Source organism: Prionailurus bengalensis, chromosome E3 (genome assembly GCF_016509475.1).
Source record: "Prionailurus bengalensis isolate Pbe53 chromosome E3, Fcat_Pben_1.1_paternal_pri, whole genome shotgun sequence".
In the NCBI taxonomy this organism is placed as follows: domain Eukaryota; kingdom Metazoa; phylum Chordata; class Mammalia; order Carnivora; family Felidae; genus Prionailurus; species Prionailurus bengalensis.
The window spans coordinates 35353557-35365619 of NC_057357.1; the positions used below are offsets into that span (position 1 = coordinate 35353557).

The following is a 12063-nucleotide window of genomic DNA, read 5'->3' on the forward strand; positions in this document are numbered from 1 at the left end:
TGTGAGATCCATCACATAGGTACTCAGTGGAAAAAGGAAAAGGATTAAGTGGCTTGATCCCACCACATCTCTCTATTGCATTGTTTTCCTTTGCTATTTTTCTTCTGTACAAAATCCGTATTAGGGGAATAACAGAGTTGTGTATTAACTCAGTGTATGTGTGCATACACTGTAAAATGATCAAAAAATACAAATTGCTTTAATTTGCCTTGCTAACAGGTGACTCTAATCAATTTTATTGCTCCATATTTTGCAGCTCGCTGAGCATAGCCAGAGCTCCTCCAAGGTTCTGTGCTAACGTCTGAAAAAGGAACGCTCATTTCCATTTGCTGGCACCAAAGGATGTTCATGTTGAAACCAGTCTTCCTGACTTTAGGACAAAAATGCATCCGTGACAGTGAGATTTTTCCCACCACCAAGCCAAATGATAAGCACAACATAGTTCTGTACTCCCTACTCATAAAACATCCTCCTAAGCAAGCTATAAATGAGACCTTATATAAAATATAAATTTTAAATGGCCATTATGAATCTGCACTCCACCCTCCACCCCCACACCTCTGCTGCCACCACCAGACGTGGCCACAAAGACCCTGACTGCTGTTGTCTGAAACATTTCTTTTGCTAGCAGACGTCCTCTGGAGGTTGGGCACATTACTGATTAAGGACCTCTGATGGTGCTCCAATAAAACATTTTCAAAACTGTGCTTCGTGGGATACTAGCTGGGGTAGGAAAAGGAACCTTTCCCAAATAGGTCTGGGAAGTGCCAAGTTAAATAAGAGGAAACTGGCTATTCCATTTGTGGAACTTCCTAAAACAATACTGCTGAGCACTGTAGACCCTCAGTGCATCTGAGTCATTCAACAAAGGAAATCACATTTTTGACCTTAAAGCATACTTTTGGACAAAGATGTTCTAATGTCCTAATGGTGAATGACTTAGGAAGAGAGGCAAAATGTTTGTGTACTGCAGGGGACATAGGGTAGAAAGGGTTGCCTCGTGTGTGTGTGTGTGTGTGTGTGTGTGTGTGTGTGTTTCCCTTCAGTTTCACCATATAAAGTAGCAGTGGGCTTGATCCCAGACAGAAACACCCTAGCTTCTGAGAATACCCAAGGATCTCACTTTGTGCTAACCACAAATATACCAGTATACACATATATATCTCAATATGTGATTTACTGAAACTACATTTATAAAAACATTTGCAAAATGAAACACTTCAATAATCACTCCCTAATTTATCTGCATCATACATTCAGCAGTTTTTGAAGTGTGGCAATGAAAGTCAGTTTTCTCAAAATGTAAAAATAAAAGTTGATCTTGGGAATTTAAATTATTTTGTTCTCTCCTAGATCCAAGTACCCCTTTTTCATACAGATTTCTCATTAAAACCTGATGAATTCTCATGGTTAAAAAAAAAAAAAGAATCCACTTTCTTAATGGACTTAATACCGAACAAAAAAAAATGAGAATTGTATGTTACAGGGAAATCCATGTAATAAAACTCCCACTGATCATCCTTAGCTTTACATTCTTCTTTCACTTTATTTGACAGTTTTAATGTTGGTTATAGACCATATTGGGAGACTCAGCCAGCTACACTCCAATGGATGTGTTGGCTCTTTTTTCTTCCTACAAATTGGTTCATTTGGGGGTTGCTTCAGCAGTGAGTAATAGGGTTGAAAGCTATAGCACTAGGTGTGAAATAAATTTATAAGAAGCTACAATGAAACCAGGGAAAGTTATGTTAGCTGTACAGACCCTCAATGCTGGATGAATTTTTCTCTTAACCATTCTAGTTGACTCCAGGAACCTACTACAAAATTATCCAGACAACTGATGACAATGAAACATTGCAATTCTTTTCACTGAACTTATATTAATTGAGTGTAGATACATTTTAAGCCCGGAAATTTATAGCCAAGTCAGACCTCCACTTGGATACACTCATGATCTAGCAAACAAGGGAAATCTTAGGATATGCATCTCTATTCTGGAAGCATTCACATCGAAACTGGAAAATTCAGTTAAGTCTTTCCTCCTTCTATGTTAGAGAACATCTCCCCTCCCCAGAATTGTCTTGTTAGTAGGATTTCACAGCAAACCCACAATCATAGTGATGAGTTTTTCCACCAGTCGGGATTTCATACCTGCAGCAATTTATTGCCATACACAGGCTCTTGATACACTACTCTATAAGGAAACAGAAATGTAATGTTTTCAATGCAAAAATGAAATAAATAAAAGAAAATGCATAAGTCAGACAGAAATTCCAGAGCAATTCATTTACAAGTTTGCTTCTTTTACTTCCCTAAGATCTGAGATTGACCCATCAAACCCAAAGAAGAAGCAGGTTTTAGTTTGCAAATCTCTGTAACCCAAGGTATCGAGAAGGTGGAGGTAGGGATCGAACCATACTGATTATATCTGGGTTATAACCTGTGTTTATTTTTAAAGAAGAGAAAAGGATACTTTCATGGCCTCTTATCTTTGTAAGCATATTGCAACAGTTCAAATGAACTATTTCAAATTTCTCTTGTTATCTCACGATTAGAATTTTCTGGAATACCTGAGGATTTAGCTTTGATGCCTAGTGATCGAGACAGTTAAGATGACAGTACAGAGCAACCCTAACTGTATCAATCCTTTTTTTAAAATCAATATCAAATAGCAGAGAGCACAACTGAATTTTGTGAATTAATGAATCACACTGAAGCTACCAAAGCTACTTTAAATCTACATGACCAACAAAACGATGTGTGTGAATGTGTCTAGACAAGCTGATTATATATATTATATATATATATATATTTATATTACATATATATATATTTTATATACATATAAAACCCCTTTGACAGAGTGGGATGTGATTTTTGGATGTGAGAGTTTTTTGTGGGTGAACCTAATCTTTCCTGTGAGTGGTTCCAATTTAAAGTGAAATTCTGGGGGATGCTTGGGTGGCTCAGTCGGTTGGGTGTCCAACTCTTGATTTTAGGCTCGGGTCATTATCCCAGGGGCATGAGATCAACCCTACATCAGGCTCTGTGCTGGGCACAGAGTGTGCTTGAGATTCTCTCTCCCTTTCCCTCCATACCTCCCCTGCTTGCAGTCTCCCTCTCAAAATAAAAAAGTGAAACTGTCCAGTTCCAGGGAAGACACTGAGGTGACAGAATATTGTAAGAGATTTAGGGACCTGCCTCATAAAGGTATGTGTGTGTATATATCTTGACCTTTCCTTAAGTTTCCTCTTTAGTCAATCTAGGCCTGTGGACCTATGCATGTCAACGCTCTATGGAAGAGCCTAGAGCTGGGAAGCCCAATCACGTGGGCTCAGACTTCAGTGTGAATGAATGTTTCTGGACAAATCATTTCATCTCTTTTTGGGGGCGGGGGTGGGGGGAAGTTTCCTCCTCTAAAAACAAAAGTGGAGGTAATGGGTATTGTGATTCCTCCCTTCCAGGGCTGAGGAGAGGAGGTAAAGGCAGGAGGGGCTGAGCATCTTTCTTGTCTCGTGTAGCAAATGCTTAACTTCTTGGTGGGTGGTTGCCCCCAGGGTGACTGGCCTGCCTCATCATGCCCACCAGACTCTGCAGCTGGCTTCCACAGCAAGCAGGGTCCCAGGAACAAAGACTAGGGCTTTATTTGGATAAGCTCTGCATTCCAGCTCTCTGTGTTTACATCAGGGAAATTAAGACACCTCTTTAAGATCCATGGATGGCAGAATGACATCATTTCAGAAATAATTGTCTCCAGCCATGGTTTCAGCTAGGAACTTGTAACAGAATTTAAGAATAACGTAAGCGTGCAGTGGCATCTCGAGACGTATCTGCTAGGCAGCCTCATGGCCACATGGACTGCTGCAAAGCTTAGGGCTTTCTTATAAAAAGGGAGCGTGGTTAAGATTTCTATCATATATCAGTGTTTCTCTCTTTTCTCTCTGCCCTCCCAACTTGTCTTCTCTTCCCTTTTTCCCATTTCTCCTCAGTCTCGCCCTACTTTCCACTGAGTTAGTACATTCTTCTTAAACAGTGCTATTATAAACATCCTTATTAACATTTTCAATAGTTATCATTTGATCAAATGCCATACCCTCGGATAGCTCCCTGAGCCAGTGAAGGCACATGTCTGGCTAAATGCAGCTGAGCCACACTTACTGTCAGCCCCGTGGCCAATTCTGGTCTTGTGAGACCCACAGCTTTGCCCTTAAACAGGATGGATCGCTTTGTAGGTCCAGGGGACTTGGCCCTTCTATGTCAACTTTCCAACAGGTTGTCAAGATCCCATGGGTCACTTCTACTAACTTATTTGTTTTCTTTAACCTGACTTTTTCATGAAAAAAAAAATCAGTGTGCAGTGCTAAGCGGTTAACAGTGAACTTACAGATTTGATATGCTAGTTATGTAAGCTAAATTCCTATCTTTTGAAATAAAAGTCTGTGTGTGTGTGTGTATGTGTGTGTGGCATGTCCTTGGGTGGAAGGGACCCAGGTAATGGCCTTTTATGCCATCCTTCCTGACCTGAAAACCGGCTACATCCTCTCTGACCAGTGGCCTTCCACACTGGGCATGAGCATGTGCCCTGTGGCCAGAGTCCATGCTTCTACTGCAGGGCTGGGGCCCTGAATAGGATGCTGTTCCTGTGCCCTCAGCCCAAATGAGCTTCCCAGGCTATGGCCTTAGCTTCTGGCTCACAGCACCCCACAACAAATCGAACTGTTCCTGCCATTTTAGGGCATTTGTGACCACTGCTCCTTCTCTCCCCAATCCTCTTTGAAAAGCTGAGGCAGAAGTGGCTCATTCTAGACTGGAGGCAATGGCTTGCCCATTGTAGGGGTCCTTCAGGTGTTTCCTATCCTCTGTGCTCCGGTGGGACTGAAGAAAGTCCAAGGGCTCCCCCATCAGGTGGGAGGGATAGAAAGAGCACGACAGAGGGAAGGGGAGGAGAAAGCAGGTGCAGAGAAAAGACTGTGGTCTGCTGGCTGTGTTATGATAGCTGCTGGGCTACTGCCAAAGTGTCAGGGTGGACAGCAATGGGTAGGAACTGGTGGGTGGCCCTGCCTGCACCGTCCTTAGAAGTAACTTAAGCTAGAAGCTTATGAGTCCACCCAGCAAAATTAAGAAGAAACAGAATGTTTAAACCTATTAGAGGCGACCCATGTATCTAACACACGTCCCCAGGACCTCCCAGGATTGCCCCAACCCTATTTATTGTGCACTGTTTGAATGAGATTGAAGGAGCAAGCCAGAAGCTTCCTTTACCTACAAGAGAACCTTGCATGCTTTTCTATGAACCGTGTTAATCATAATTTCTTTAAGAAATGGAGCACTGGGAACATTTCTAGCCATCAGGGCATACTGTTACCTCAAGGAAGGCAGGGGTGGCAGCTTGAAAAAGCACATTCGAGACTGTCATATACTTCTAGCCAAAATGAATCCTGCTCCGTAGACTTTAAGAGTGCAGGAAATATTCTTATTCCTTGGTTTCCTTAATCCATGTAAGGCCATCAACGAGCCATTGTTTTGCTGCAACAGGTGGTCTAGTTTGTCACTGTGCCTACGGACATGCACCACCTGGCAGCAATAGTCTGAACTTGCCATCTTACACAGAGCAGAATACTCAGGAAGGTCTGCAAGATCTGAGCTACCCTCTTGGAAAGAGGACAGAAACACGTGCTGTTTAGGTAAAACAAGGCTCGGAGTTCCTATTTCAGTAAGTTTTTCTGTCCCCTGATTGCCTATTTGGAACTACCCTTTGAACACCCGTATTGTTATATAATATGAACAGTGGGAAAAGGAGATAATTTTTTTTTTTTTTTTGGCTAGACAAAGAGTTTTCTAAATACTCACACAAGGAAGCGATGTGTTGAAGACACAGTGTCCCCTCACATAATCCCTTCATGTGGGGGCACCCAGCCACCTGCGGGGGCTGCAGCACTAGGCCCGGCAGGCTTTGCCCAGATATGATGAATTCGTGGGAAACAAAGCCTCTAAAGGCACTCAAAGCACAAAGGGACTTTTTTGGAGATTTCCTCCCTGAACAGACTATATCTTGCTGCCTTAGTCTGGGAGCTGGCACGTTTGCTCCCTTCTGAGTGTCTCTGGTCCCTCCTTTTACCTTGTTCTCATGGATTCTCATTCGTGGTCTCCAGTGCCAACAGACAGAGACACGTCTGCCTGCTACTCTTACTAGCACGTTCTTTCCCAGTGTCTGGGAACCTACATGCCCTGCCTTCAGGTGGCTCCTCCTTCCTGCCTTTCACACATCTGGGAGACAAGGGAAAGACACCCATTGGAAATATCCATAGGACAGAACAAATTAATAATTCAATAAACTGGTGTCATTTTGCAAATGAGGAAACTGAGGCACGGCGAGGCGGACACTCAATAAATGATAGCTAATACGATACTGTTGTTGTCAGTTAGGCTTACTAACACGTTCTTTTCCCCCACTGGTGGGTGTTGATGGGGATATTGTATTTCTTTTTTCTTTTCTTTTTTTTTTTTTTTTGGTGGATTATGTTTTTTGTTATATCCATCCCTTCTCTTCTCCCCATTTCCCAAATTAAAAAAAAAAAAAAAAAAAGCCTAAACTTAGGTATGCTCTATCCAGAGGCTACACTGGGAAAGGATGAAGACTGATGTTGGGTTTGTTGGGTTTCTAAGGATGTGAGTGGGCTCCAAGCTGCTTCTCTATGTATAATGGTATGAATTTAAATTTTTTTTTATAGAGGATATTTGAAGGCTTGGATTAAGCTACATTAAAAAAAGAAATTTGTTGTTCATTGGGTATATGTTGTTTGTTCATTTTATTATGAAAAAAACTAACCCACAGATTATAATAAATGTACTTGATACAATGATAGCAGAACTCAACTCCATGCATCATTGATGGAGATTAATACTATGTCTCAAAATCGTAATTATTAGAAATTCAAAAGGAAAAAATTAAATAACTAGTGTCTTTCCCATTTTCTAGTAAATGATATCAATTTGGTCACAAGTATGCTTTTATTTGTCTTTGTTATCTAGTCTATAAGCCAACAGATATGATTCCAGTGAACTTACTTGAGGTCACTTGTAATTAAAAAAACACTATATGATTTTAAAAATCCACCCCCAATCCTGCCCATGTATTTTAAATTGTGTTTATTCCAAGTTATTTTCCTAACATTGCAGCTAATATCATAATGTGAAGAATAACTACCTTTAGATCCATTTAGGTAAGTTTAACTATGGTCCCCATAATGAGAAACATCCCACTCTTTTCTAAAAGTGAAAAGCTTAATAAAGTGGGACCATTTAATAAACAATTCTAAATTTAACAGACAATTCTGAGTCAGGTAATGGCTTTGGGGAAATGGGAGGAATAAGGAAGAAAATAAGGGTTTAGTGGTCAAGTCGGCATACATTTTCTTAGAGATGTTTCTTGCTAAAATCATCCAGAGGGAGCAGAGGATTTTTTCTAGAGCTATCACTGTGAACAATTAAGTGTATTTATAAGAAAACCTCAAAAAAATTGGGGCGCCTGGGTGGCTCAGTCAGTTAAGTGTCTGATTCTTGGTTTCGGCTCAGGTCATGATCTCATGGCTCATGATCAAGCCCCACATCGGGCTCCACACTGACAGGCTGACAGCATGGGATGCTCTCTCTCCTCTCTCTGCCCTTTCTCTCCCTTTCTCTCTCTCTCTCCCCCTCCACCTCCAAATAAGTATATAAATATTAAAAACAGAGACCATCAAAAATTAGCCATGAAAATATCTTTTAACCCTCTACAGCTGGTAATGACAGCTGCTATGGTAAATATTATACTGCAAACACACAGACCATACTGAAAACTTTACAGAGAATTCTTTTGGGGGTGGGGAGTCTTTAGTCTGACATGAGAGAAATGCCATCACTTTTAGGGGGGTGTTTGCACATATTCTGAAGTGAACCAAGGAGGTAATTCTACCCATTCATCAGCCGTGATGGCTGTCATGAGCTGGAGGGGTTCTGCCCTGCGGATAAGCCGCCCGATGCTTGCCTACAGACCAGGAAGAGGAAACTTGCAGCAAACTTGTAAACAGAATGACTCCAGGAGGAAACAGGGATGGCATGCACATTAATGAATACTTACATAAATGTCTGCACCATAAAATCCATCCTGGTAAACAACACTGCAAGGGTGCACACACAAAGAAAAACATCCATATTAGTGCATTTCCCCATGCAGACACACCAACCCCTGCACTGGCGAAGTTAGTCTGGTCACAAGATCCAAAACACAGGAACCGAGGAGTGTTTTCACACTGGTTAAGGAGGTTGGAGACAACAGCTGTCCATCAGCCTGAGAAAATTAGGCTGCGGTTTGGCATTGGCCCGGAATTGGGACGTGGTGGCATGCTGGGTACCAGACTTCCCACTCTTTCAGGAGGAGGTGCAGAAATGCAAGGAGAATTTTGGGTTATTATAAGTGGCCTGGACAGATAGGAGGGTCAGAGTTTGCATCTAATCACACCACACAGCTTCCCCAAGGAAAAAGAAAGAAAAACACACACTGTTGTATTACCAGTATGGGTTGTGCCTGAAGGATGTGAGGAGAGCCAGACAACCCAAATGATTCCAGAAATGTTCCTCTGTGCTCTTTCACTCTCTAGTATCATATTTGGTAATTCCATGTGCCACTCTTTCATGGTAAATGTAGGAAAATATCTTGGATTTTATGTGTGTGAGACTATGTGTGTATGCACGACTATGCATGTTTGTATACATGTATGTGCTCTATGCGCATGCATGTGTGTCAATGCGTGTGTGTGTGATACTGTACACATGTCAATGCACGTGTGTGTGTATGTGTATACTACGCCCATGTGTGTATGTGTGTTTGTGAGCACAGGTGGATGTGTATACTGGATAACGTGTTTAGTAGTGTGTATTTGCATGACTGGGGATGTATGTGTGCTCTTACCTAGACACGTATGCACATACATGCTCCTGTATGCACATTTACGTAAATTATATCCAGACTAAGCAGGCCCGGCATTATGACTGAATAAGCCTGGCCTCACAGTGGCTCTGTTATCCCCATCCATACAGTCATTCCAGAGACAAGGGACTTCACAGGAGGGAGAAAATATCCTGGATTTCTCCAGAAGTTTCTTGGTATACCTCGAGCGAGACAGCCAGGAAGAGAAGCTTACAGCATGTGATCATGGGAAACTGAGTTACAATTCCTAACCATTACAGTGGGTTTAATGAGGATCGCGTGTAGCCTGCACACCTCACAGGCTTTTGGGAGGATCACAGGACACATTGACTACAGAAGCGTGTGTTTCCAAATGCGTGTTTTCCACAGGACGGTAGCTGTTATTAATAACCTTCCCTGAGATCTCCCCGTGGAGTTCAGAGATGATTTATGATTCTGGCAAAGGACCAGCGGGCCCCACCGTCGAATGGAGCAGGATTCTAATGGAAACACAACTTTGATTACCAAAGGGTTCCAGCAGGTTTCAGGAGAGGCAGCGGACCCACATGTAAGCCGAGCATATCAAGCCAAAGGGAGGCACTTAAAACACACACACACACACACACACGCACACACACGGCTGTGACACTGGTGTGCTGGAGAGCACTGGAGAGTGCTTCTCAGAGCTTTTCAGACTTGACTGGCTAGACCCCAAGTACCATGATCCTTAAAGACATGACAGGGACTTCACACACTAAGGAGGTTGGTAGGAATCGCATTCGGCTTGTTTCGTTTTGATCCGAGGGGGCCGCACGCATGAAAGCACCTATCAGGCCACGTAAACCCTAACCCAAGACACTGAGGTATGCAGCATCCTGAGCTAGGCTTCCAGCATTTCCAACATGAAAAGAGAGCATCTGTTGGGGGTCAGAAGGCAGGGCCAGCCTCTGTCAACAGGATTTGAAACAGATCTGAGGATACGGAGGAGAGTAACAAATACTGAGTCTGGACCCCGAACCTCAGAGGTGAACCATGTGGCCACAGAAAAACAGCTACTGCTCCCACCCCATTCTTTTAGGCCCTTGTATCTCTGCACGTGCTATTGTTTGTGCTGGGAATGCCTTTCTTCCCAGTATCCTCCTCCAAAGGCAGATAACCATTCAAGAGCCAAGTTAGATGGGAACCACACGGGCATCGGGCCACAGCCTCATCAATCAGCGGCGGTGAGCCCTTGGACTCCCCACTCAAACTATTGGAGCTTCGCATACTGGTCTGTAAAATGGGGAAAGAGGCTGGTAAGGGCTCCCCTCGAGGGAGGATTCAGTGAGGTGCTGTGAGCAAAGTGATGATCAATGGGCTTGACACCACAGCACAGAGAGACATCTGAGTGTCAACAAAATATTAATATTTTAACCACATGTGAATGTGTATTGAAATATGGGGAGTAACGCCTCTGTCTACATATTTGTAGAGGGGGACCCAGTCTGTGCCTGCTCCCCTGTGGATGACGGAGAGACGAGCCCGCCCTACACTTTGGTGGTGTTCCCATGCACACCCGGTGTGGACCCGGAATGACTGAGCCTAGGCCCTGGCTGCGAGAGTGGCCCCTTCTTTCACCAGGTTGGGTCCTCGTGCCTCGTGGCCAGCTGCAGACCTCCGCGTCACGTCTGTTTGCACCAACTCCCGGAAGTGAGGGAAGAACAGGCCGCTGATGTTTGCCTTTGTTAAATGGGGTATACTCAGTGCCGTGCGTGCCCTCCACCAGGGGCATGGAAAATTACTATGGGACTCTGCCATCCCACATTTCTGAGACAGAGAACCAGAGACAAAATGGGATCTGGCATATTCATTTCGACAAGCTCAAACAAACCACATGAGGAATACCGTTTCTCTGCTACTGACATGCTTTCTCTGCTCCAACGGCCATGCTAAGGCACAGACAGGCGAGAGTGTGTCCATCACTACAGCTGCCCCTGGGGGGCTTCCAGGGAGGGGGCCGGGGGGTCACAAAGCCATGTGCATGAACGCACAGACATGTAAAGTTGCAGCGCTGGTACGTGCTGAGAGGGAACAGTGGTGCTCTGAAAGTGTGACAGAAGGAGTGGGGCCAGGCAATAGGGGTGAGGGGATCTGAGCAAACGCCTCAGAGATCGCAAAGCCTTAGCCAGGTAAAGAGGGAGGGAGGGCAGGCCAAGCAAAGGGAACAGACTGCAGAGTTCAGAGGCCCGGCAGACGGGGTGGGGCTTCACTGAGAAAGGGCGTCAGGAATTCTCGCTGCTGTTATAAGCCACACCGCACAGGGAGGCCTCCATTTCACTGACTGCCACACATGCATGTTTGGGAGGGAAAGATGGAAGGGTGAATGATCTATTTTCATGATCCCTCTAAATACAAGGAACCGTTATGGCTGTCTTCGGCGGTATGAAAGGAAGCCAGTTCATGGGCTCCCAGTTTCACCAAAATGCCGTTTTCCCCCCTAAGCTACTACTGGTGACAGCACAGGCATAAACAACCCTAGTCCTCACATTTAGAGAAGGACTGCCACCGGTCAGTGCCGGGTCTAAGCATCCTGGGCTCAGTATCCCATTTAACCCTCATACCACCCCTGCGAATTGGACAATACTATTCTCACCCTCAGATATAAAGGAAGCTACGCTGGAGAGGGTAGGTGTTGACTGAGCCGGGATTCTAGTCCAGGAGCTCTGGCTTTGCAGCCCGCTTTTAGCTACTGGGGCAGACCGTGGTCCAACTTCAGCACAAGTGCAGGGTCACCTGAGGGCTTGTTCAAACACAGATGGCTGGGCCCCATGCCCAGCCCAGAGGTTCTGACTCAATAGATTTGGATGGGGGTCTAAGAATTCCAATTTCCAACAAGTACCAGGTGATTGCTGCTGCTGCTGCTGCTGCTGCTGCTGCTGCTGCTGCCCAAGGACTAACAGGCTCATTGCTCCATGCAACACTGCCCTCCCTGTGTTCTTTTTCTTTACATTTGCGACGGCACCGAGGGTCAGCCTCCTCACCCCTATTCTAAACAGGAGGCGGCTAAAGGAAAGCTCTTACACATTCTCATGCTGGTTTCCAGGAATGTGTCCAAACACTTTTTCAAGCCCCATGGA

General features: G+C 44.3%; 1 protein-coding gene across 32 annotated transcripts in view; it reads right to left on the reverse strand.

Moving 5' to 3' along the window:
* Positions 1 to 12063, reverse strand: part of RBFOX1 (RNA binding fox-1 homolog 1) — a 1791866-nt gene that overhangs the window by 39912 nt on the left and 1739891 nt on the right. For 23 of the 32 annotated variants that reach the window (XM_043560592.1, XM_043560606.1, XM_043560607.1 and 20 more), the window contains one exon: positions 2152 to 2194. The exons of 4 other annotated variants lie outside the window; for them this stretch is intronic. In XM_043560592.1, the coding sequence (XP_043416527.1) occupies positions 2152 to 2194 (43 nt within the window). Of the gene's footprint in view, positions 1 to 2151; positions 2195 to 8119; positions 8160 to 12063 lie in introns of all 32 variants that reach the window. 5 more of the 32 variants (XM_043560618.1, XM_043560609.1, XM_043560593.1 and 2 more) reach the window with 1 other exon arrangement.